General features: G+C 41.7%; 2 protein-coding genes across 3 annotated transcripts in view; both read left to right on the top strand.

The window, feature by feature from the left end:
* Positions 1-2,603: 2,603 nt before the first annotated feature.
* Positions 2,604-8,102, top strand: park7 (parkinson protein 7). Its single transcript, XM_069678236.1, has 6 exons — positions 2,604-2,779; positions 3,310-3,411; positions 3,585-3,644; positions 4,998-5,067; positions 7,120-7,206; positions 7,577-8,102. Exons 1-6 carry the CDS (start codon positions 2,690-2,692, stop codon positions 7,735-7,737), a joined length of 570 nt encoding a protein of 189 aa, XP_069534337.1. The 5' UTR covers positions 2,604-2,689; the 3' UTR covers positions 7,738-8,102.
* Positions 8,103-8,432: 330 nt separating this feature from the next.
* kcnab2a (potassium voltage-gated channel subfamily A regulatory beta subunit 2a) overlaps positions 8,433-26,128 on the top strand; it is a 101,699-nt gene continuing 84,003 nt past the window's right edge. Inside the window, exon 1 of one of the 2 annotated variants that reach the window (XM_069678827.1) lies at positions 8,433-8,452. The gene's annotated coding sequence lies outside the window, so the exon portion shown is untranslated. Of the gene's footprint in view, positions 8,453-14,968; positions 15,042-26,128 lie in introns of those variants that run through there. The other variant, XM_069678826.1, reaches the window with a different exon arrangement.

The following is a 26,128-nucleotide window of genomic DNA, read 5'->3' as shown; positions in this document are numbered from 1 at the left end:
CCAGCTATATAATTAAAATGCACGTAACTAAATGCACAAGCACAATTAATTCATTAATATTGGACAGAACTAATGCATAAAAAGGTCACGATCCAAATCAAAGTCCCCACAGAAAGCATCAGTGGATTTACCAACTACCTTAGCTGTAACTGTAGCACTGACTAGAGTCGAATACTTCAAGGTAAAGCAGATTCATCAAATTCTACTATGCAAACAGCAACACAGAAACTTCAGCTAGCTAGCGGTTGCCGGCTAGCTGTAGCTAACGTTAGCCCAAAGCACACAGCACATGACAGCAGTACTTTTCTTATAGCTAACGTCACTTACTTACACTTTTAACGCAGGTCATACAGGTGGTCCTTCTCCTCATCCTCCTCATGTTCATCATCCTTGTTTGGCATCACAGTGTCTCCACTCCGTTAGCAATTGGCATCCTCATCCTCTATCTTTGACAAAAGTAACATGGTAAATAATCAGCTGGTTAGCAAAAACGTATTGACAATTGTATTAAGTCCTGGACTAGAACCCGTTACAGTTACATGTTTATGCGCTCCCACACTTTCAAACAGACTTGCAAAGACACAAAGCTACCAATCAAATCACACATCAAGCAGCAACTTGGTCAACGGTCATCAATTATTACCTGCTACCTCCTATCTTCACTGAACGCATGAATGCAAACAAACAGTTTCCTTAAATGCCAGGGCTCTGTGGTTTTTAGAAATTGTCAAACAGGAGAAAACGAGGCATTAATGGGACTATTTTCAGATGTGGAAAAATATGTGCTATCAGCAGGACAGTGTATGTGGACTTTCAAAAATGGTCAACTATGGTACAAAGAAATAAAACATTTCAGGCTTTTGCTACATGGACAATACTTTTTACATTCAGTCCTTTCTTGGGATTTGTTGACAATAGTCAATATGGAAAATCATTGTGCATTATCTTTAATGTGTTGTCATTGTCATGTGTTGTCATTACTTTTCAGGAAATGGTTTAATCAATATTACTGTATCGAAAGTAATCCACTCATTAGGAATTATAACTTGTCTCAGATTATAAAATGTAAAGAAGTTATATAATTGTATATCTCAGTTGTTAGTCAGACTCTTTGTTTCAGTATCTCAGACATAACTTGTCATCCTATCTGCTGTCATATCCTCAGTGTGATCCTGGACTTTCTAATTACATACTGAAAGGAATTAGTAAATGTACATAAGTGAATTAATGTATGGAAATTAGCTCAAGTGCCACCGCGGGTCTGGTTCAGTTGATCCCCAGCTGCATATGTTGGTAATCACCGCTGCCTCTTGGATTCACTCAGAGGCACGCAATAAACAACCTGCTGCCAGCACCCCCTACGCTTTTGTCTAATCTGCCGTTTCACTGGGCTCTAGTTTGTCGCACAAATATGAAAGTGAATCTCAGCTGCAGAATGCACAGAGGCACATTAACTAGGATGGGTGCCTGCACACTAAAGCCCCACAGACTAAGTCTAGGATTTACACTGGAATATGATTCCCTAAATGACTTAAGAGTGTTAGTGCAGAAGTTCTCAGACAGACAGATCTTAAAGAACTTGGTGAACTCTGCGACCTGCTGGCTGGTATTGTTTTCAACACCACATCCATTACATTACCGAATGAGCTTTTAGAATTGCACCTAACAGCTGATGATAAGCTTATGATTAACTGAGAGGTTATATGGAGTTATTCAAAATTAGCTCTTTTGTGTCTCCACAATGTCCTTTCGTTCAAGACAGTTACTGTCAACTTCTGTCTGATGCCTCCCTTCCAGAATATTTGGTTAATGCCTCCACCTACTGGAGGAAAGAATGAACTGTCTTCTATAAGAGAACATTACAGGCACTTTGCTTTGATGAAGGCTTGTAGCTTGACTATCTCTAACTGGGAAAACTATCATACCTAATTGCATACAATGCAATAATTATTATCCTTTTATATTGTAAAAGTGGCCTCTCAAAATCTCTTTTCGGCATTTCATTTTTAGTCTGCAAGCTGTCTAGTGTTAGCCTTTACACAATGGGCACCTATATTGTTCCTGGTTAGTGTATAAGATTGTAACATAGATTTCCTTTGCTTATAGTTTATTTACATAACACCAACCTAATCCAACATGAATTTGACAGGGTATATCTTCATTAGTTTAGACAATCAGAGTAATTTTGAAAGAATCTACTTAAATGATAAAAGTACAATTATTTTGCAAAAGATCATAAATCACAATGCATCTTCTGAGCTATTATATAACTAACTAACTACTAACTAACTAACCTAACAATCCCAAAGTCACAGCTGAATGGTTGAGCTTGGAGTTTTGATGTCCTGCAGACAGCAGAAACATATTGCCTATGTTTTTTTTTTTTTTTTTTTACAAAGTGCAGATGTAAGTTCTTTGTATTCAGTCTGCAGTCCACGTGTCATCCATTGGTTTAAGTCTCGACATTAAAAATACTTAATATGTGTGTTTTTTATGTGCACTCTCTAGCATAGATAGTCTAAGGGTTAGAGTACGACATGGTTTACTGTCTTCGTAAGGGGGATAGACGTGCGAAGTCTGGCAACCCTGCTCCTGTCAAAACCTCATTGCAGAGCCTGCGAGTAGCTGCTGGAAGTTGCACCCTGAAGTTAGCGTCTTTTCACTTGTCATTAGCATAGCTAAGCTTACCATGGCAGGCAAGAGGGCGTTAGTAATCCTGTCTAAAGGTGCAGAGGAGATGGAGACTGTTATTCCAGTGGACGTCATGCGTAGAGCTGGGGTTTGTAACTCGTCTGCAGCCTTGTTGACATGCTCTCACTATGTTCGCAGTTAGCTAGCTAGTTATTGCACAGGAAAGCATCCTGACTATAACAACGTTAGCCATAACACTATCGTGATTTCAATGGTTCTTGGGTACAACAGCCATATCACAGCACGGTGATACTGATGGATATCACAGCGTTGAGCAGTAAGGGACATTTATAACAAGCTAGACCTGCTAGCTTACCATGCCAAACTTACGTAAGCTTATAAGGAGCAACATTGTTACCAATGCTACATAACCTTTCACATTTCTGATGCTTACCATAAGATATTTGGTAACAGTTTTGCAGCTGTTGACGCACGTAGAACCTTTAAAATGAGTGCAGAGCGAGGGCGAGTTAAAGGTCATAGTTCAACCTCACCTCTCCGCCATTTGATAGCTTTTAGAATAAAAGTCTTCATCAGCCATACATAGAGAAGAGAGGATGCCCTGTCGTGACATCATACTAATGCTCTATGTTTTACATTAACTACCCTGACTTGTAGATTTCAGTGACGGTTGCAGGACTGACGGGCAAAGAGCCAGTCCAGTGCAGCAGAAACGTCGTCATTTGTCCTGATGAAAGTCTGGAGGAAGCTAGCAAGCAGGTTGGGCCCTGCATTTATCTACTATCATAACATATCATAACATAACCTATATTAAATATTTTAAAATGTATACATCTTCAGTTTATCAGCACCATTAATGAAACCATGTTGGATGATAACCTGCTATTTGTAACTTTGCAGACTTCTTTTATCTTTCCTGGTTTGCTTCCCAGGGCCCATATGATGTGGTCCTTCTGCCAGGAGGGATGCCAGGGGCCCAGAATCTGGCAGAGGTGAGACATACTCTGACAAAGTGCATGTAAAACACTCTGCCTTTTCATGTTCTGTTCTGCCCAGGGTCTAACCACATATAGGGTTTCCCCTTTGGCCAGAATAAGTCTGCATTAGCCTCATTAGCATTAGCATTCATGATATCATGTTTTTATTACAACCCCACAGCAGGGGATAGCAGCACCTTGCTGTGCTGCTGTGGTCCTGCTTGGCATCAGGTCCATAGATTGGCAATGTGGTTCTCAAACTTTCTGTCACGTAGTTGAAAGGATGTTTTTAGAGAAATTAATAATATTAAAAATTAATAGAGAAGAAGTCAACTGTTGTTATATAATATAACATATTCACAACATTTGCCAGAAAAGGTGGTTTCAAGTTTAAAACGTACTAATTATTAACCATTGATTAAAGTTAAAGTTAAAGTTAAAGTTACTGAAAGACTCAGCTCATCTGTCTGGAGGACTGTGTGAATGTAGCTTAATCAGACAGCTGATAAGGAAGTCCTCTTGAAAGTTCCTGAAAACAAGGATTCAATATTAAACATGCAGTGGTTAACAGTTATTATGAAACAGCAATCCATAGAGTCATGAATAATGGTTTGATACTCCAAATATTATTATTATAGTTATTTATAATATGATCATAAATAACTGCAGCATACAAGGCTGAATGCACCATTTTCTATGCTGTGAGTATCATACATTAACCTATTGCTTTATATTTAGTTTAGGGGTCTGTGCTTTGAAGCTTTTTTTATTGTTTATATTAAATGTTGATTATTAGATAGCAGCTTATTGCCCAGTACATGCTGGGATAGGCGACAGTCCTTCTATGACCCGGGACAGGACTTATGGCTTTAGTAAAATGATGGATATAAGAATAAATGACCCTAAAAGCAATACAAGAAAAAGTCAGCATATGTTATATTCAGAGGCTGAGCTTATTTTTTGTTTTTTCGATCATTAGTTAGGCATCCTTTTAAAAAATACATTTTTGGGTTTCAAAATGGAGAGTACTAGAAATCTATGTACTTATTTGCATTCTCTATTACTCTCTTTTCTTCTCTGTCAAAGATATACTAAAAAAATCTGTGTAAAAAAATCTAAATTTATATAATATAATGAACAGTTAATATTTTAATCACACTCATCTAAGAGATAAGAGGTACGGTGTTTGTTGAAATATGATTGTCACTTTGTCTGTTAAATAAATCTGTTGTTGTTTTGCAACAGTGATGAGTTACATTTGATGTCATTGCCAGTATGTCTCAATCATTATACCATCGTCAGCACACTGTGTGCTCACATGGCCTGCGAATGACTCACTGTGCATCTGGTTTCTGTGCTCTCTCGCAGTCTCCTGTTGTGAAGGAGGTGCTGAAGGATCAAGATGGCAGGAAAGGCCTGATTGCAGCCATCTGTGCAGGTACAGTTTGTGAAAAACCAACCAAAGTCATAATTACACAGGAACAGCCTGTAATATTGATGCATTTCGAAGGGTTGAAGTTTAAATATATCATGACCTCAGATTTGACCACCCTGCTGCTGCTTTTAATGAAGTAGATTTGAATGACCCGACCTTCACCGTGCAGTTTATTCTGCTGCTTGCTTTCTGAAATACCAGACTGATAAGTAATTGAGCAATAAATTAACTCACAGTCATTCTCCATAACAAAAATGAAACGAGTCTGACAATATACACTCATATTATGACCTTTTAACTGTTTTAAAGATATAATCTCGAAGATTTCCATGTAAATAAATGTCTGTTAAGTCTCTATCTATCGCCGAATGAGGTAACACAATGGTGATTGGGCCTATGGCCCACTGATGAAAGCCTTTACATTTGCAGTATATAGTATTATTATGGACTGGGAGTCTGTGGCAACATTCATGGAAAAAATCACAAGTGGTGCCCAGTTAGTGACGCATTTTCCATCACCCAGCAGTGGTTGGTCTGCCAGAGAGGGTAGGCGGAGCTAAGCGGCTGCTTTTCCGGTAAACAGTCTAAAAAGGAAAGCGACCGTCAGCGAGGAAAATCGAGAGTTACAACTGCAACAAAAGGAGCCTACCGTAGACGTTTGGATATCTTGGAAGTGTACTGCCGCAATTGCCGTTTTTGACCACAAGGTGCCGCCAAGCATACCTGAGATCTTCAAGATTATAACTTTAACGAGAAGCTGCTCTAAATGTATGATATTGTAGTTTTAAACCTACCAAGCTACTTTTTTGCCGGTAAATGGGATTTTGATTTGGTCAAAACTATAATGAAAGATTTTGCACACAAAATATAGATGCAGTTTGTATATACACAAGGCAGTGGAGTCAGTAGATGTTCTTTTCTTTGAGTAACTAGAAGTGCCCTTAAAGGAGCTTATCGCACTTCTCAGACACATATTGAATAATACATACTGTTAACAGATGACAAGCTTCATTAATTTATAGTCATGTGTGACCTCTTTTTGGCATATAGAACAAAAGGAAGAGGTTTGATTAATATCTGTCCCTGAGTGAACCCACAAGCCCTGACATTTTATATGACAGCCCTTTGTATGCAGAGAAAGGACACTGGAAGGACGTTTTGAATGGGGACGGGGACCGATGCGGCAAAGTGGATTGAAGGGTGTCCTAGAAAATGAGTGAAATCCTCTCTGGGATATACAGTTTAATGAACCTGCTAGCAAGAGGGCCAGATGCAAGACTTATAATTCTGCTGCAACAAGAAAATGATTACCTTGACATATGCTTTTACATTCATTAGCTGATAGATAGATGGTCATCATCACCCTCCTTGTGTCTGCTTCGCTGTCTGTTTCTCAAAAGGTCTCTCTCTCCCCCAGACTGGCGTCCTTTGGGTGGGGACTCGCTGTAACGGGAGAAGCTTGGCTTTAACTGGCAGTCTGCTGTTCTGCCAGGGGGAAAGTGTAATCTTTAGACTGCATGGGAAGGCAGCCAAGGAGCATAATCAATAACTTTCTATTTATTAACAGATTTTGGATGAGCTCACTGCAGTGTTAGGACGTTGCCAAAGTTAATGCAGCAGAAGTCAGTGTCTTCAGCCTCTCCTTTTTTTCTCCCTTTTCAACGTGGTGCAGAGGCTGAAACTGTATACTGCATGTGTGTGTATTCTTAGAAACAATGGTACAGCTGAGGACACCTTTAGGACATAGTGTTGTCGTCAAGTATTTTGTTCTTTTGTTATTAATTCATCGTGCTTACTGTGATTCCTGATGTTCCATGCAGCATTTTCTGTATTATTTTCCGTTGCTGTGTGAATTTCACGTTTTGTTTTCAGCTTTAGGGAAGTGATGCAAACAAAGAGGCAGTATTTTACCCTATTTCACACTTGACTCTGACCTTTTTTTCCACTGCATAAAGATAAAAACCTGGACTGACAGAAGCAACGGAACAAGTTCATAGTGTCACTCTATAAGAGGGAGCTGTTAAATGAACCTTAAACAGCTTTGCCCTTCTGCAGGTCCCACTGCTCTGCTTGCACATGGCATCGGGTACGGCAGCACAGTCACTACACATCCCGGCATGAAGGAGAAGATGATGGCTGGAGGTAATAAAATTAAAACACTTCATGCAAATAAAAGGGTGGAAAAATTGTTAGGCTCAGCTAGTGGCTTTAGCTCAGAATAGGAGGAATTGTAATTATTTGTACAGGGCACCAGATGGTGCTGTATAAGCTTTTTCTTGCATCCAAGAAATCATGTCACTATGCAGTAGAGGAGAGCACTCCACTCAGGTTAAAGCGAAAGCAGGAATTTGAAAGAACATACTAGAACTGGGTCACTTTAGATAGTGATAGATAATCTATGTGTAAGTGCCTATTGAGCACTCGGATGTTTTATAAGTGGGGCTTTCAGTCTACAGCTTGAAGCTCTCATATTGTGATTATCCTTATGGTATTGCTCTTTGTCTTTTTTTAGACCACTATAAATATTCAGAAGCTCGAGTACAGAAGGATGGACATTACATCACCAGCCGTGGGCCAGGAACCAGTTTCGAGTTTGCCCTGACGATTGTAGAGGAACTTATGGGGGCTGAGGTTGTAGCTCAAGTCAAGGCTCCTCTTATGTTAAAAGACTGAATGTAGCTGTGTTCACGTACATCCTGCTAGCAGCACTGCCTGCTATATAAGTGTGCCACTACTGAGACAGCTAATTCAATGTAGCTGACACAAAAAGTCAAAGTCACTACTGACAAATCATTCTCCCGAGGGGATGTAAGGATGTTTCTGTTAGGACAGGTTATTGTCTTCCCTTTGTCTTTCTTAGTTGGCAGTAAAAGGCACCCCTATGTTATTTAACACTGAAACACAACATGGATAATTACTGCACACTGTGCACAGGCTTTTCCAGATAAGGTGAAATGTATTCTTCTTATATTGTAGTTTTTCCCACAAACTGCTTGCTCATTATTTTGACCGTTTTATTGTCTCACATTAAAACATTAATGTGACAAAACTGTGTTTGTCTTATTTAACGGGTATATAAATACTGGAGGTCACTGTGACTTGTTTGCACATGCCTGCAGCGGTTGTTGACGCCTAAATATAGGCTGCATAATGTAATGTATTGTGATCAGTGCTCAGAACGCGGGAAGCAGAATCCAAATAGATTGGCAGCTGTTCTGGCCAATGAGAAGCATCGGCCTGGCTGCAGTTGTATTCTAATTGACGAATGGCGGCTCGCCCGCAGCCAGTGGGGCGGGGCTTTGATGCAGCGCGTGGTAGTTGTGTCAGAGCAACAAAAATCCAGAGGGTCTTCACACAGCCGAAAAGGAAGAGAAGGATTTCGCCAACGGTAAGAGAAATTGTGCTTTCTTCTGTGACTTAAACTGTTGTGTACGTTTGCTCCACTTTATATCAACGACAGTATTATGCCGAAATTGATTTTATATCTTTAACCATGTCAGCTATTTTAGGTTGGCAGAGCAGTTTAATCACGTTAATCAAATTAAGCAACGTTAATCACGGTAACTAGCAACTATCGTATGGAAATTAACATGACATTGTAACCGTTAGTTATTAACACGGCGCCAACACGGGCAGGTGTTACCTCATTAAAAGGTTGGTTGTTTATTTGTAACCAGGAATCATTATATTTGCCTTGATTAGCTTGCTCAGTGTGCTGAATGATGTGCCTCAAGTTCGCTGCCATCCTCGGCATAATGGATTGACATGAGCGTCTCAAAATTGGCAGTTACCCCGAGGTAACCTTCACTACGTGTTCACAATTCACGAGATGCGTTCAGACTGAGCGCGCGCCAGTGAATTCAGAGAGACACCTTATCCTAACATTGAGAGATCGTTCTGCAGACGTGAGCCGACATGGAGAGATGTCAAATCCAGAAGGTCTCCATCCTCAGCAGCAGCCGCAGTCAGACGATGCTGCTGCATTCACTGACTCCAGCTAATAGTGCAGCACGGGCCGGGTTAATACGTCCATCAATGCACTGTCAAACACCTCAAACTATCAAAATAAAATGTTCTGCGCATACCTTTTAAAATAAAAAAGACCAATGGAGATGTAATAGAGTAAAGGTGATGTTGGTATACTTGTATTTATAAGAACTACTTTAAGAAATTGACATCAGTGTTCCTCATAAATCTGTGACAGTAGCTCCATCTTCACTGACACGAGGCTCTCATTTTCGTTCTGAGCAACTTAACCGGAAGCACCCAGATGTGTTACCTTCACCCCCTTCTCTGTACAGAGACAGGAAATGCAACGCGAGTTCTTCTCTGCTCTGCTGCATTTTCAATTGCTGGGAAACCGCCTCTTAGTCATTGTCAGCAAAGCATGCAGCAACACCACAGCAAGTCAGGGGTCGTTCACAGAGGAGGGCAGCTCAAGTGGCTTTTTCATCCACCAATTGTACAACCAAACAAAAGTAAGCCAAAAAAAGACTGCAAGGCTCTGTTCCCATTACTGTGCATCAAGAGAGCAGTGTTTACTGTTAAAATCACATCACATCAAAATCCAAATCATCAGAATCATGAGTGTGCGCCTGCCCGTGTATGACTGTTACCTGTGGGTACACTGCAAAACAGTTCAGGCTAGTTGTTTGCCCTATGACAGTCTTCAACATTTTTCGATGAGGCTATGTCTGTCATGTTCAGGCAACATCACCACATGGTGTGCCTGAGCTTATATGCTTTATTCCCATGTTTCAAAATGCACAACTCGTCATTGCACACCCTGGAAGACGGACATCTTGGCTTGAAAAGCGTCTTGATGACAGTCTCATTAATGCTATGTTTTTCAGATGGATATTTCTGGAACGTTAGCATTTTGCGCTGTTGCACATAACATGTTATAATTATTCTGCTTGAGCAGCTGTACAGTAAAGAGCTTGAGGCTTGACTCCCTATTTCTGGATGGGGCAGAGAAGGGAGTGGTGGGGGGAGGGGGAGGCTGAAGTCACTGTGACTGAGTCATTGGTTTAGCTAATGATGCAATTAGAGTGCTGCACTTTGCATCTCCTGATTAGATCCCCCACTTGCATTGGCCTGCAGACAGCAGAGGCTGAATTTGCTTGCCCGACTTGCTTTGGCAGATAAATTTGAAAAGGTAAAAGGCAATTTGCAAGCAATTGGGCTTTCGTCAAACATCAATGTTTTCTGTGTCATCAGCAACTAATTGATAGATTTGTCGATCCCTGCCACGTCATGTGATGTGGAATCTGAGTTATGGCTCAGTGATGGTACAGCTTGGAGTCACTACAGGTCAAAGCTTCTACTTTACTGGAATAAGAGATGTTTTATGTCGACTCAGGCTGTAAAGTCTGAATAATTACCCATTCCAAAGCTATAACTTGTACTAATGTGCATATTAGAATTATTGAACAGACCCACACCTTAAAGTAACACAAAACTCTGTTCAAAGATGTAAGAAAAAGTTACGTTGTGTTGAGAGTGATGCTGCACGATTCTGGTATTGCTGCTTCAGGTAGGAGGGGGCGATTTAAGATTATATGCTTTAAGCGGATCAGCATGCGTGTGTTTTTAGAAACCATTTTCCTCAGTGAATTTCTCTGGGGGACTTGGACATGATTTGAAAATTGCTATATGGCATCTACAGATGCAAAGTACAGACTTTATGTGTGTAGGTGTAATTTTAGAAGACATTATGAAAAGGTAATTACATAGAAACTATAGACTTTTATCTGGAACATTTTCAAATGCAAAGGTTAATGAGAATGGCTGAACTTGGCTGTTCAGAGTTACAATTATCAGTGAGTTATTAGGTTGTCTGCGCTGCTATTAGCGTCTCCATCAAGAAAACAGGGCCTCAGGGCTATGTGAGGACAAGCATACAAGCTTTATATCTTAATACAGCTACATGTATTTTTTATGTATTAGTGCTAGCCCTAACTGGATCACTATTTGCACAATTGACGTCATTGATTGACGTCAAGTTATTAAGTATCCTTCAGACCTCACAGACATGTTGAATACCTACTGCTTCGTGCAATTTTATTCTGTGTGTACATCGGTTAGGTACGAGTAGCAGAAGGTCTGGTGTAAAATTTAAAATAGAAGTCTAAACAAAAACAGGAAGAGTACTGCCTTCTGCATCTTGTTTGTTGTATGTAATAACTGTATTTGTTTGCCTGCGGTCCCGTGGTGACCTGCAGTGCCGCAACAACTGTTTGCTGAGGCTGAAATTCCTTCAGTCCTGGAAAAATTGGTAATCACATCATTCATACACTGTGTTTTCAAGAGAAACAGCTCCACTCGGGGTCCATATATATTGTTTTCTTTGTAGCTGAGCCAATATTATTCTTTCCTACCCTGCTGCTATTTTATCACAGACACATTGGGAACTCGGAATTTTATTGCAAAGCACTGGTTTACAATGGCAGAATAGCTGTCCTCCCCAGCTTTGTCCTCACATAACACGGAGGCCTCTTATGGGTTAGTCAGCTACCAGGTTAGGAGCTCATAGAGAATTGTTAGTCCTTTTGTGTTGTCCACAAAGTTACAGAGTAATTCCTCAGAAGTCATTTGTGCACTTATTGCCTGCTGTCACCGACTCTGTTTCTCTGTGAGGTATTCCCAGTGAGATTTAGCAGGGGCTGTAGAACTAGAAGCTTAATGGCTTTCTCCTCAGCAATACCCAAAGGACCTCGGTGTCAGCTCTATATTGGGGCTGAAATTTCAACTGTTGTGTTAAGAGTTGTTGTGTTGTATTTGTAGAGGTGTAACAATAAAAAAACGTAAATACCAATCACTAAATCAATTATTATTTACCGGTATTTAGCGCCAAATCCCAACAAAAGTAGCTTGATGACACTATACGTAAGAACAAGTCTGAACTGTACTCTTTTTTTTTTTTTTTACACAGATGCAGCTACATTCAAATTAAAAAGCCAATAATTTGACCATTATTGCTAAAAATGTACAATATCAATTTTAACATTCAAATTAAATCAATTGGATTCAGGGATTTTTCAAGAAGGGCGTCTATTTCCATTTGTAGCCAAATGTAAGTCAGCATCTTGTGTAAAGCTGTCAAGGAATCACCTTCTGTAAACGCACAGGGTTGCATTATTGAGTTTGAGTTTATGGAAATTCTCCTCATCTCCTTGAGCGATTGCAGACTCATAGTAGTGATAATCAATAAATCAAGCAAGGCACTGATAATGTTTTAGATGCCTTATTTATGCTGCATCTGCACATTATGGCAGCAGAATCCACTGCTTTAAACCAGACCCAATTAAGATTGTGCAGATTTGCAGGACCGTTGGTGTTCTACAAACACACCACGACCTTGAACAGGAATAGAAAAACAGAGGGTTTGGATGTTGCTTTGTTGAATTCTGTGAAGTCACATTTTGGGATGTTTTGAGCCTCATATGTATCATATCTTTCAATGGAAGCGGGACGATGTGGGTTAAAATAAATGGCCCAGTTGTTATTTTAATTTTACAGCTGTTATTGAGAAGGGAAAACACTCAAGCGACTGGCATGATCACAGGAGCATCACCCTTCCCTTATTCAGCTGTCTGGCAAAGCTGCAGAGTGTCACATGCAGACCACAGCCTACCACACTGAGTATACATAGCACAGGTCCAGCCCTCACACCATGCAACACAAATATGGAGTTATAGGTAGAAGGCCATGTTTGGGAATTTGTTTATGGCTGTCTGTGGGATAATTGCAGTATTTGTACTCAGTTTTCATGGTCACATGCGTCCTTCCTGTGTTGGCCAGCATTTGCAGAAGGTGCAAAATCCCTCACCCAGAATCATTTCTCCATTTCATGAAATTAAAAGCTTCAGATGTATTATTGTTTGGACGGATGGAATGGAGCTCCGGTTCCACTCACAAAAAACGCTCAGGAAAGTGTAGTTCCGATTGTCGGCGTGGTTAAAGATCTCTTGCTGTGGCCTCATCAGACTGTCTGGCACTTACCCCACCGTGCTCGGTGTCATTGGATTGGAGAGGAGGGAACATTGGAGCCATAGTCTGGCATAAGTTGGAGATGCCGTGACCTGGCTTGAGCTCGAGGAGAAAGGCCAGGGACAGTGGTGCGCAACAGTGAAGCTGTCGCTGTCCCCTCTGGTGCTGGGCAGAACACACACAAAGACATGCACACACATAGGGTTAGCCTACAACATTAATACAAATCTAAAGGAAGCTTTACATTAAACTGACAACAAAACAGCTAAGAGGTAGATGTATGCATCAAAATTTAGCTTGAAATGCTTGCAGACCATTTGACTGCTTTCTTGCCTGACTGTGTGCAAGTTCAGACTTACTGTCTCTTATATCGAAAGATATAAACTGTGCTGCACGTTTCCTTGCCTTACTCATCCATACGGCTAAGTATTCTGTCCTTGGCACAGGCTCGTGATTAACACATGATGGGATGTGGGCTGCCTTCCACTTGAAGGCCGCATCCCTGAGCCAGACTACCTGCTCAGCCACCTGTTCAGTCCTGGGACGGCCTGAGCTATCTCTACAGAAAAAAACATTTTTGAACCGACCTCATCATCAACCTACTTCCATCACTCAGGGGAAGCTGAGGTTGCTACTAAGCACAATAACAAAAACACACACAAAAATGGGACTTTCAAATGAATCATCCCCTCTCTTCCTGCCTCGCCCACTCTTTATTGCTCTGGCTCTCACTCATAAATCTATTGTTCTTAGAGCAGCCAGGTAGTCGCTTTCATAAATCGTCGATTGAACATCAATAACGTTAAGTGAAAATTTCATCCCTGCTTTTTCAGAGCGGCGGTTTCATTGCTCATTGATTTGCGCTAGCGTTACTTGCTAATACGATCAGCAAAGTGGGGTTTCACGGACACTCAAGCACTTTTTTTTTAACCACTGAAGAACATATAATTGATTATAAGATAAAATAATTGACATCTTAAACATTCACCTTCTTCAATTCAAACTATTTAGAGTAACATAAGCAGCTTATGCACACACAGGTGCATTGGACTTGATATACAGTAGCACATGTAATAAGTTATTGATTCAGAAGTAATCCCCTCACTTGACCCCCCTCTGCATGAAGGAGAGGGTTTTTTATTGCACGCTCAGAGACACTTCAGCATATAGGAAGCTACTTACTGCAGCATGAATCAGCTCCTGCAAGATTTCTGTGGTTGCAGGTAAGTGTACATACTGTGTATGTAAATTATTCCTCTTGCATAATAGAAGACAGCATTTATAGGTGCTCTTCAGCGTCTGCATAGACTTTTGTAACATAAGGCACCTCCTCTCTGAGTTAAGCTTGCTGAGCCGTGTTCCCTCGCAGCCAACTTTGAGCAAATTTCAGAGGAAACACGGAATCCCTCAGCGCGACGAAGGAGTGTCCTGTCACTGACTTCAAAATGAGCACTTCATGCTTGCTTGCCTCTGGTCCACCCTCTTTTCTCTTTCACTATTTACTGCTCACTCTGAATCACTGAATGCATGCTTACTCGAATGCTGACTGTGCAAAGGCAGGTCGGTGTGTGTGTGTCCGTGTGTGTGTGTGTGTGTAGAGGAGAGAGGGAGGGGCGTTTCCTCTAGTGCATCTGCTCTGCTCAGTGACTCTCTCCAAGCTCCCACATTTATCCAGTCTCCTCTCTCCGTCTCTTCCCTTTCTTTCTCCCTGCTCCCCGTCCCTGTTCTGTCTGTCTCGTGTCACTTTTTTTTCTTGTCTTTCTGTATTCCTGTCTCTCTCATGTCACAGACGTACACGCTCATCTCACTCAGGCACATAATCTTGGTCGCACCGGATCTCACATTCACCCGTCTCGTATCGTTCCTCCTCTCTCTCTTTTCCTGCTCTATCTCTTGGATTTTCCTGGCTTCTGCAGGCTGCTCCTCCATCACAGCATTTAGTCCCCGGTTGTGCTCACTGCGTCAGGGATCAGCAGCAGACTGAGGTGGGTGTTTTTAAAAGCATCATGGATAGGTCTGAGGCTACATGTCTTTGGCATCTCTCTCTCTCACCCCTCTCTCTTCCTGCCTCTTGTCACTTTGCTCTGTCAGTGAGAGTCGGGATGATCGTGCTAGTCTGCTCCTACAGGGGACCAAATGCTAGACTGTCTATGTTAGCGAGGTAGCATATCTTCCTCTCTGGATCCCTCAGATAGTCTCAGAGCTGTCAGTACGGTTGATTATGCCGCCGCTGCTGCTGCATTGAAAACCCTCTTTGCATACCTTATTATACTGCCATGTATTTTGCTCTCCCTCACCGGTCTGTACCCCATTACTCTCCCCTCCTCCGTCTGAATGTTTGTCATGTTTTATGCATGCTCTGTCCTTTGGAAGTCTTGCCAGAGACTTGGCCATCCTGTAGGATTTATAAAGAACCGCCTTAAAATAGCCACCAAAAAAATTCCACACGCACACACACACACACACACACACACACACACACACACACGGGAGGAGGTTCGGTTCCCTTTCACCTCACCTGCCCCACTGCTGCTGCAGTTCCATCTGTTGCAGTCACCACAGCCTGCGACACCCTGAAGCCATGCTTTAACTGTTCTCCCCATGTTGTGATGTGTGTTGCTGAGAGGTTGTGACAGTCATCTGTGCCCGGCCGCATGTGTTACCGTGTTTTTGTGTGAGTGTTCACGCTGAGGCTGATTGTTGTGGGCCAGTATCTCTGTATGCCTCCTGTGTGTCCTCATACACGTTTGTGTGTGTGTGCGTGCTGTTGTATACAGTATGTGTGCTTGCCCGCCCATGGGCTCCGATCCAAGAGGAAAGCACAGGAGAGGCAGGCTGCAGGGGTAGAGTTTGGTGCAGTAAGCTGTTGAATGCTCTGTAAGGAGCAGAAAAAGGCAGATTCACTTGCTGGTGTGTCCTTTCACTGGGCTGGTACATCGATATTGCAGAAGGCATGTTTTCTGAAAGGTCCGCAGTTTGTCCTTGAGTGCTACTCGCACAGTTTGATTGCTTTAACTACATTATCAATAAAAAGGCTGAGAGGGAGACAGGTTTTTGTTTGGCATTGCTCGAACAATATTAAGGTATTCCTTCTTCTTTATTTGTTGTCATATTTTATGGGAGGCGCTGACAAGGTCCAACAAAGAACAATACTTCAAACCAAATGTCTTACAAAGACATTCTGTGTGACATCTTGTGATAACAGGAAAGGCAGATGCATCTGGAAATTGTGCTTTGGTTTGTTGTCGGGCCTAATAAAGAGAAACAAAAGGAACTACTTCCCTGATAATATTAAATTATGCAGGATCTGCTGATGTTAAAGTGAACTGTCGACACTTTTTTGAGCAGTTTCTATTTCGGTTCAATCCCGTGAGATTTGTGTGCTTCTGGGAAACAGCCACCTTTAGCATACAAACTAGTTGCTGTAGATTGTTGCATTAATGAAGAGTGCGGCTTATAAATCATCACAGAGAAGATCGCATGCAGTCAGAGGTAAGGTGTGAGCACATAATACATGACACAAAGAGCATTTTTAGTATCATCCAGCTTTCAGGGCGATATTGCAACACCTTTTCACTCCCAACTTGTCCAACATGGCGGCTCGATGTGCCTCTCTTGATGTGCCCATCTAGTGTCATATTAGCACATGCAGTACTCTGCTGCCAGGTCAGCAAAAATAATTATGCAACGTCCGGTTAGACTTAAATAAAGAGGTCTACTTGGTAAGGTTTAAGAAAGTTATCAGGCTTCAGAATCTAACGGAACAGAACGTTATTTATGTTACTAATCAAGATGCAATTGACGCAGACCAAACCATGATGACACTGCAACACTGTGCGAACAGCTCATATGAATTACTGTAAGATTAATGCTGGTGTGAATATGGGTTAAGCAGGGGAAGCTGTGGTAAACATGTACGTGTGACTTATGAGACATCTTGCAGCTCGTGAGAGTTTTGGGGTGATGTCTGTATTTGCTGCAGATACTTGAGATTGATTAGGATACATCAATGTGCTGCCTGAGTACTATATTATTCTGATCTGATTCTTGACTGCTGCATCGACAAAGCTCTGCACTGTATCGCTTGTTTGGCATACCAATGACTGACGGGTGCTAGCTGCTTATTTTAGTCATGTAAGTTATAAAGTCAGCTACTAGAGAATCGAACAATGGTGTCCTGGATGAAAGTCAGTCGTTGCCCCAGCGGGCTTTAACGTGCCTCATATTACACCACCGGTCTTCAACAGCGAAACAATAGCAAAGCATCATATTTTGAAGCTTAGGTCTAATGACCAAGCTTCCATATTTGATGAGTTGGGAGGCTGTATGTTGATAAGTATTGATGATACCCAGTGGTTGTTGGTGAAGAAATGGCTTATAGCTGCAAGTGTTTTCTCGCTTATCTACACTGAAATTGCTTGTTTACGTCTCAGCAGTCCAAAACCGAAAGTTTTCAGTTCCCACTGAGACAAGACCAAAAGTTTTGAGATGAGTGAGTAACTTGTATCCCACAATGAGGTGCAAGTCATTCTGCAGCCAGTGATGCTGAATGTGTACCTGTTTCATGTTTGATACTTGACTCAGACCTCTCACTTACACAGGTCCTGACTCTCTGCAGGCTTCGCCAGCTTGGTCTGCAGGATGCTCCAGTGGGGGTGTTTCCTAAACTGAGCTCAGTAATCATTCTGCGGTAGAGATTTAGCGGCCTGTCTGGCTTCATTAGCCCTGTTTTGGAGCTCCCATGGGGCATCACGCCGCACAAAAACACAGATTTACACTCACACAGAAACACAGGAACTGTTCAGCAGGTGTGTTATCCTCTGCCTAAGGCAGGAGTCTATTTTTGCCTCTGATACCAGAGGCTATTCTGGTTATATTTATCTCTAAAAAACTGGGCTATGTAGAAATCATGATTTGGAAGAGTGCAATTTTCTAACTAGGAGCCATGATTCATGTATAACTCCAGGACCCAAAACATATTCTATTAATCAGCTTCCTGTTCTAAAGTGTCAAATTTAGTATAGTTTTTGTTATTTCACATCCGATGTTGATCTGAGCTGTTGTGTCTTTGCTCTTTTTACTGCTTTAAAGTGGGTCGGACTCAGTCTACAGGTGTTGTCATGTACTTCTCTGAATCAATCAGGATGTAGCCATACCTAAATCAGGGTGTGGGCCATTGCAGTGTGAGCTTATGATACAAGACAATCAGACTAAACTACACACGTTTGTCCTTCAACTTTCAATGTTATTTATTCATTCATGAATATTAACTAGCACAGAGAAAAGCTGAGTATTCAAGCCATTTCATCAGTAAAAAGCAGCTACAGTAGAAAGTAAACAGTAATATACGGTCTGCACACATATAACAAAGGAAATCTTGGTGGGAGGTATTATGCTAATTTCAAGCTTCATATTTCACTCTGCCAGAAACAACCAATGACTGTATATATAGATGGACGACGCGTCTCCATCTGCTTCCATTGTACGAAAGTGATGCCAAAATAGCCCCTGTGATAGGCGAAGCCATCTTGCAATGGTGACGTCATTTGGAGCCAGACACTGCGCAGTAGGGATTGGTGGGTGAAGCAGCCGTTCACAGATATGTAAACTTCAATGACTGTAGTGATTGATTTTGTTACGTTTCCTCTCGCAGATCGTCGTCTACTCTGCTAATCCGGATCAGATCGGCTGCAGGAGCCGTATTTGTCAACAGAGCTGTCAATCATCCTTTTGACAGCATTAAATAGAATATAAATAAACTTGTCAGAAAAATGAACACTTGGATGTAAATCAGCATGATAAGAACTAACTATAATGACAGAAACCATGTTTGAGAAAAATGTATTTGTCGTGTATTTTGATTTTATAGTTTGACTCATGTCCCATCTGTTAACATGGAGGAGGCGGGCTTTATGACCTATACTGCAGCCAGTCAGCAGGGGGCGCTCAAAATGTTTTGGCTTCAATTTTAGGGAGCTGTCATGTCATCAATCTATACAGTCTATGGAAACAACTCAGTCAGCTCTGTCCCTTTAAGAAGCCCTGCCCCTACAAGCCTGCTTTCTTCTGGTTGGCCAGCTCTCCTCAGCCTGCTGAGGCTGCACTTTGTGACGTTACAAGGTGAAACCTGACGTTCACAGCAGCCTTCAGACTGAGCCAAGAAGCCTGGGGATTACTCCAACATACTTTTACCTACAGATTTGAAACTTCACCCACGTTTAGTTTGGACATCCAACATTGTAACATTATTTATATGTATATATATTAAAATGTGAAACAGCCTATTACCCCCTCTTTAAGGAAGAGTCAGAGTTCATTGACATTTACTGCGGCTATGACTGTGTTGTCATTTACAGTCTCAGATTAAACAGAGAGCTGTAGCTTAGTTCCAGTTGTAGTGAATCACCCTTATATTATTACTGACTCGGTCATTCCCATGAGATGCGACGCTCAATTAGGGGGAAATGAAACCCTGTCTTCCGAACAGAGTAAGCCAAGTTTGAACTTTAAACAGCACTACAGAACAGCACACACTGTCACTGCTGGTGTTTAATAAGACAGCAGGTAGAAGAAGGCCTTGACTCTTCCATGACTGCACAGTTCTCCTCTCAAGAATCCACTTTCCTGCTATTGTGATATTTGTTGTTTCATGGTTTTCAGAGTGTCTTTAGGTCACAATAGGAGGCTTTAAGAGCTGCTGATATACATCCTGACCATGTGAATGCATGCCCTTGCTCTGTGGCACGTAGCCTTTTGTTTGCCCTTGGAACTTAATAAATCACTGTAATGGAGAAAGCTATCCTCACACAATGCTGCATAATGTGTCGGTTGACTAACAAAGAGCGTAACTTACAGCCTTAAATGTTATTAAAATGAATGTTAGCTTTAAGTGCTCACAGTTGAGTCACAAAAAAAGTCCCAATTTAGAAATAGGTTTTAACGGCTCTCATGCGTTTTGCCTTCCGTGATCAATTTAGCATCTACAGTAGATGGTGGTTTAAAAAATAGCTTCACTCACAGGATATATGCAAAATAACACCTCTGCAGTTTTCCTCACACAGTTTTATTTCATAAAGGTGTATTGGCATCGTCTGCTTTTGGAGGAGGCCCGCCTCCGCTGTAGAGCCAGAAAATCTTCCACATGCAAGTGAGGAAGAGAGAGCTGCCGCCTGCGTGAAGCCTTCCTCTCGGCACCACCAAACATCACAGGCTGATGGTCCTGCACAGCATACGTTTCCACACAGCTACTTTTCAATCATACAAGTCAGTGTTGACGTACAGTGGGGCCGTTTCCCCCTGATGATTCCAGAGCATTAAACATGATTTATGGAGTCATGTTCATGTTTTTAGAGCGAAGACCAAACCATGTTTATCATGACACTGTGCGGACAGTTCGTGTGAATTACTACAACAATACTGCAGGTGTGAATAAGGACTAAGCGGCGGAAGCTGTGGTTGACGTGCACGAGACTTTCTGCAGCAGAGTTATTTGGGTGAGGTCTGTATTTGCTGCAGATACTTGAGATTGATTAGGATACATCAGTGTGCAGCCTGAGCACTGTGTGGGATTATTCTGATCTGATTCTTCACTGCTGCGTTGGTAAAGCTCTGCACTGTATTACTTGTTTGGCATACTAATCACTGACAGTTTTGTGCTAGCTGTTTATTTAAGCTAACATGATGCAATGTAGGCGAACTTTGTGTGTGTTTATGCGCAGTGTCCCAGTCTCCTGGACATAAGTGGAAGTGGTCAACTCAGTGATTCTGCACTTGGTTCAGCTCCCTGCCACCCCTCCGGACAATAGATTGGACTCTTCCACTCTCAGTTAAACATTTGTGACACTTGCATGGACAAGTGGGGAGAGAGCAGGTGGAGAGATATATGGGGGAAAACAACATGTTTCTTAATGAACCTCACAAATAGAGTGGAGTTTGTGTGCCAAGGTTGTGTTATTTACTTGTATTGTAGATAAACAGGCCTCCAGAGGCAGCTAAGGGTAATACAACTCTGAAACTGAACCAACAAACACAGGCACAGATCAGCCCTGTGACTGTAACTTTTTACATTTTGACCTATGAAAATACACGCCATCAAAAGTTCCCTTTTGTAGCTGCACGCCTGCCTCTAACCTCCAGACATCATCTGTGATGGAAGCAGTGGTTGCGTGCATTTAACAGGCAGATGATACAAAAACTCTGCATGCAAGGCAATCGGTTCGCTAAGTGCCCTGATGAAGGGCTGCAATCGGTCAGCTTATCAACCAAAGCAGGCAGAATCAGACTAAATCATGCAATGCCAGAGACAATGAGATCCTTGCATGACATGTTTGAGGACATTTGCCTCACTTGACATTGATGCTGAACGGATAGATCTCGCATGCAACAACCAGGCTATGTTTGTCCTTCTCCATTGTCCTCCAGGTGACCACAGCACATGTTTGCTGGACCATCTACTGACCAAAGGGGTTGAAGCTTGTCTCCATCAGGTAGCATTAAAAGAGACAGAGTATATGGTTCGGGATGATGCATTGAGAGGAGTTTGACTCTGCTCACACACGTCAAGGATGATAAGAGTGGGCACAAATCTTAAGCGATAAGTTCAGGCACATATTAACAAAGTCGATTTGTTAACACAAAGAAATCTTGGATAACAGCTACTTGAAATCACCTCCCTCAGTTGGAGGTTTGTCAGTCATAGTCATAGTGTGTCTGTGCCACAGTGAGAGCAGAGGGCTGGCTGACCTGGCACATAGCTCTGAGACAAAGAAGTGGGAGAGGGTGAAAACAGCTTGATGGAAAGAGAAATGCAGAGAAAAAGAGCTCTTGTAGAGGAGACAAACCTGTCAATAGACGGCCTATATTTTACACGTAGAATGTACCCATTAGAAGAGTGCCTGCAGAACAGGGTTGATTATTTTTGGATTTTCACGTTAATGTATTTTTCTCTGCAGATAAAAGGTAAAACTGGGTCATCATTTCATGTTTTATTTACTTTCTGCTCAAATCATCCTACTGCTACATATTCTAGTTTTGAAAGGTCATATGGGCTATGACAGCTCACTGCAGAAGAAGAACACAAAGGTTGGGTAAAAGAAACATCATGAATGCAGTTTAAAAAAAGGACTTAAAGTAAATTTATAGCTACCTTGTTTAGGGCTGGGTTTAAAAAATGAAACTTTCTGATTCGAATTGATTCTCATTAAATTAATATCGATTAATAAATCCCGAGATCAATCTTTAAAAATATGTAAAAACTCACTCACGTTTCTGAGCGCCCCTGAATGCAGCACGACTCAGCGTGAAAAAAAGTGACATTATTCAATTATAATTGATATACACAGTAATCTAGGTAATAGAATTGAATGAAAATATAGTCATGATGATGATGATATAATGTGTCAGCGACAGACACCCCCTCGCTCTGTAGGCACCAGATACAACATGTCATATCTTGTACCTAGTCTTGGCACCCAGTAATCATGTGGTTCACCTCTGTGAAAGATAAAAATTTCATAGATAGACTAGCACTGCAAAGCTTGCACGATGTGGGCCCCTACAAACTGAAGACTCCAAAATGTACGATCAGCTCTTGGTGTGACATTGATTTAAGACTGAAAAATTGTGTAATAGTTTCACAATGACGCTACGCCTTGAAGCAGAGGATTTGAGTCAGCGATTTTCACTTTTACTTCCTGTCAGCGTCTTACTTTAGTGTATCTTTTATTTTGCACCCCTGGTTTAAAGTACAGGAGAGGTCCACTGTGGCCTTTAGAACAGTCTGTATTATTTAAAGGGTCTGAAACACAATTTATTCTGTGTTTGCCCACTAATGTATCCTGGTTTGATGCACAGCAGGCAGAATGGATACCTGCTGCAGATGCCTTTTTGTCCCAGTCATCAGTATGTTGCACCAACCCACAATCTCCGCTGAAGCCCACCCTCATCAGTGTTTGTGTTTTCACCAGAGTTTGTCGAGCTGTATCTGCTGCAGTCATTTTTGCATATCACTGCTCTACCCAGCAGTATTGCTTGCATGATTCTGAATATCTTTCTATCCTGAATAAGTTTTGGTTACTTTCCATCAACAACCCATTTTCTCCTCGAGCATCCACTGCATGGTCATTTTGTTTTCAGGCATTATATCAGATACTCCGTTGTGCAAACAACAATGTTGTAGTGCGTCTCGCAGACGTGGGCTGTGAAAGAATTTGTCAATATTGTCAGGCCTTTTGTACACAACTTCTTAGCGGGAGGCGAGAGGAGTCTTTCACCGAGATGTATGTCGTGGAGACCGTGAGGCAGGATGTGTTTATATTTGTACAGATAATCTTTGATGTGTCAGTCGCCTTGTTGTCATTTCCCTCCCTCACAATTCCATCCTGTCACCTTTTGCTCAGATGTGAGATAAAGTGGGTCAACACAGAAAAGAAGTAAAAAAGGCTTCCCTCCTCTCGTATGTGTTTAAAAATGCAGGGGAACGTTAGAGTGCAGCTGGAAGTGAATATTTCTTTCAACACTTTGAGGCATGTCGATGAATTATTCAATTATAAGAAAGTGTTGCACAAGCAAGTAGGTTTTTGTTACGTCCCTCACAGATGTAACAGTAGTCTGCCTCAACAATGTCTTTTAAATAGTTGTATACATGACCTAAAAATCAGTAGGAATGTATGGTATATCTTCCAAAGCGAAGTAGCAGAGGTAGCGTGATGCGCTCAGGGAAGGGCTGCTTCAAACAGGTTGAGAGACAGATGGACTCTGTAGGAGGCGGAGCGTACGTCTCCAGGAGACACTGACACAGAGACACATTGAGAAAGATGACGGGTTCACGTGAAGCAGGACTTTTCTCTTTTTTCCGCCTCTTTCCGGATTATTTCCAAGGTAGCAGATATAAATGTTTAGAGGTTTAATTAAATGTTACTCATGAATAGGATTCTGACCAGTCTTGAGCTTAAGCTTTTAGCCTCACCCTGCATCAAACTATTATCTGTGTTTAACTCAACAGCTGACCGTGTAGCCAACAACTGCAGAAACTAATGAAAGCTTCCAATTATTTACCAACTGTGATCATTATCTTTTCTATTAAAATGTTTCTTTGGCCCACAAATTGTAGTACAACTTGACAACCCATTACAAGTTCCCAGAGTCTAGCTCCATGTCTGCAAAAACCTGTTACTTAATCAGATAGTGAACCAACAGTGACAAACAGGATTTACTTTACTATTAATTGATTTACTAACATCAATTAATTTTCAGTTGATTGACAAGTTAGCCCCTAACAGGCTAATGGTATTAGCTCAAAGTTTTTTATTTTTTTGGAGGGGGGACAAATGCAGGATCAGACAGCAGTTAAAACTTAAAAAATTAAGAAATGTAGAATCTGTAGGCAGAGATGTGGATTTCCAGGACAGCAAGTGTTCTGGTTTCTGTTTATAGTACGCTTGTAGTCCGAGTAATATTGACCAATCGCGTATCAGCAGGCTGCAGCGTATGCAGGAAAAACAGTCCATAAGGAGAGCAAAAGCAGGCGGAACGTAATGCGCCGTAATGACATCCCGGCTCCCATCAGCGGCTATCTGACCATGATTTAGCTTCTTATTAATCTCTATAAACAGACATCTGCATGCTAACAGCTAACAATCCTATTAGATTTGAACTTTAATTCAATAATTAATTGATTCCCTTGACGCTGTGTCGCGAAAGCCGTACAGCGTTCAGATTTCCCAACTTCCTCGAATGCATCAGAATGATCGATCCGATCTACGTTCAACAAACGAGCATTTTAAAAGTAGTTTTCTCCTCCTCTGGAGGACAGACCTGACAGAGCTTCATTTTGACTTTTCACTAATCTGCATCATGATGTTGAAATTTCAGCAAAGGTAAGACCCGTTATTTAAAGTCAATCATGATTAAAATGGTTTCTTTTTCTGTAAACAATGTAGAACGTGGAAAAGGAAGTCGTTTATCGCTAACCGCCGGCTACATGCCCCGGCATGTTCACAGGTGTCCGCAGAGGCTATATCGTTTTCAGACTATAGCTGATGGATCCGAGATTGACAGCTATGCTAAGCTGCCTTTTATACTTTTACATTGAACCAAACAGCGTCCTCATATTGCTGTCCCAGGGTGTGATTTTACAGTGTAAAAAAAAGGCGTGGCGTGTGAACAAGGAGACTTTTCCCCACCATTCTGTGCACAGACGGCGAGGTGTAACAGCCCCGTCTTTAACAGGCTGTGTAAAAGGGACTAATGTTGCTGTGAAGCCCTGCAGTGCTCTGCAGCATTGGGCAGATTTTTTCAGTACATTTCTTGATTAAATTAACACTTAAGATCCCTGAGAAGCTATGACAGTTATCGAATACTAACCACATACGCACATTTTTTAAATGACTGCACTGCTGCTCGCATTTTTTCACATCTTCACAGCCCTACACGTTGCCTGCTGTTAGCCTCACGGTTTACCAAAGTCAATGTAACAGTACAGATGGCACGTTGATTCAGCTTAACACCTGGACACATTGCACTGACGCACAGGATCAAAACAAGTGCTATTAACATAATACACATGGAAGCCCTCTTTCCTTGGAGCGGAGCTGCTGTTGCCTCAGGGACACAAGAATCAGTGGGTAAACAAACACTTGAACTTCTACAATGATTGTCCGTGACACAGACTTTGGGCAGGCCAAAGGCATGAATAAACAGCATTACGTTAACCCTTCATGCCCCAGGAAACCGGGCGCTATTCTTACGCTTGGCTGCACCAGCTCTATGGGTTTGTGTAGGTAGTCTGATGTAATGTGAGTGTGTGTTTGTGTTTGTGCAGGAAAAAAAAGAGGAAGATGGACTATTGGTGTCGGTCTCTTCTGTCTTCCTATAGAAACTCTATGTTAAAGCATGCTTAGATTGATCCATACACTACCATACAGTCATTGTGTGGGCACTTACATTTAGCCATTAAGTTTGTCCTACTTTCCGCAGAAGCCTCAGTGTATTTTATACGCCTGCTGCACTGCAGCTCCCATGTCGGCACTCAGATTCTGTTTGAAGGCAATTCTCTGCTTCCATAACGCACTGA

This window comes from Semicossyphus pulcher, unplaced genomic scaffold (genome assembly GCF_022749685.1).
Source record: "Semicossyphus pulcher isolate SPU_LCO1_2020_fin unplaced genomic scaffold, fSemPul1.0.p SCAF_3, whole genome shotgun sequence".
Classification (NCBI taxonomy): Eukaryota; Metazoa; Chordata; class Actinopteri; order Labriformes; family Labridae; genus Semicossyphus; species Semicossyphus pulcher.
This window is presented reverse-complemented; position numbering and strand designations above follow the sequence as displayed.

Coding starts and splice junctions, on each gene's coding strand:
- park7 (XM_069678236.1), top strand. CDS start 2,690: ATGGCAGGCAAGAGGGCGTTAGTAATCCTGTCTAAAGGTGCAGAGGAG. Junction 3,412..3,584: donor TGGAGGAAGCTAGCAAGCAG/GTTGGGCCCTGC, acceptor TTTGCTTCCCAG/GGCCCATATGATGTGGTCCT. Junction 5,068..7,119: donor GATTGCAGCCATCTGTGCAG/GTACAGTTTGTG, acceptor GCCCTTCTGCAG/GTCCCACTGCTCTGCTTGCA.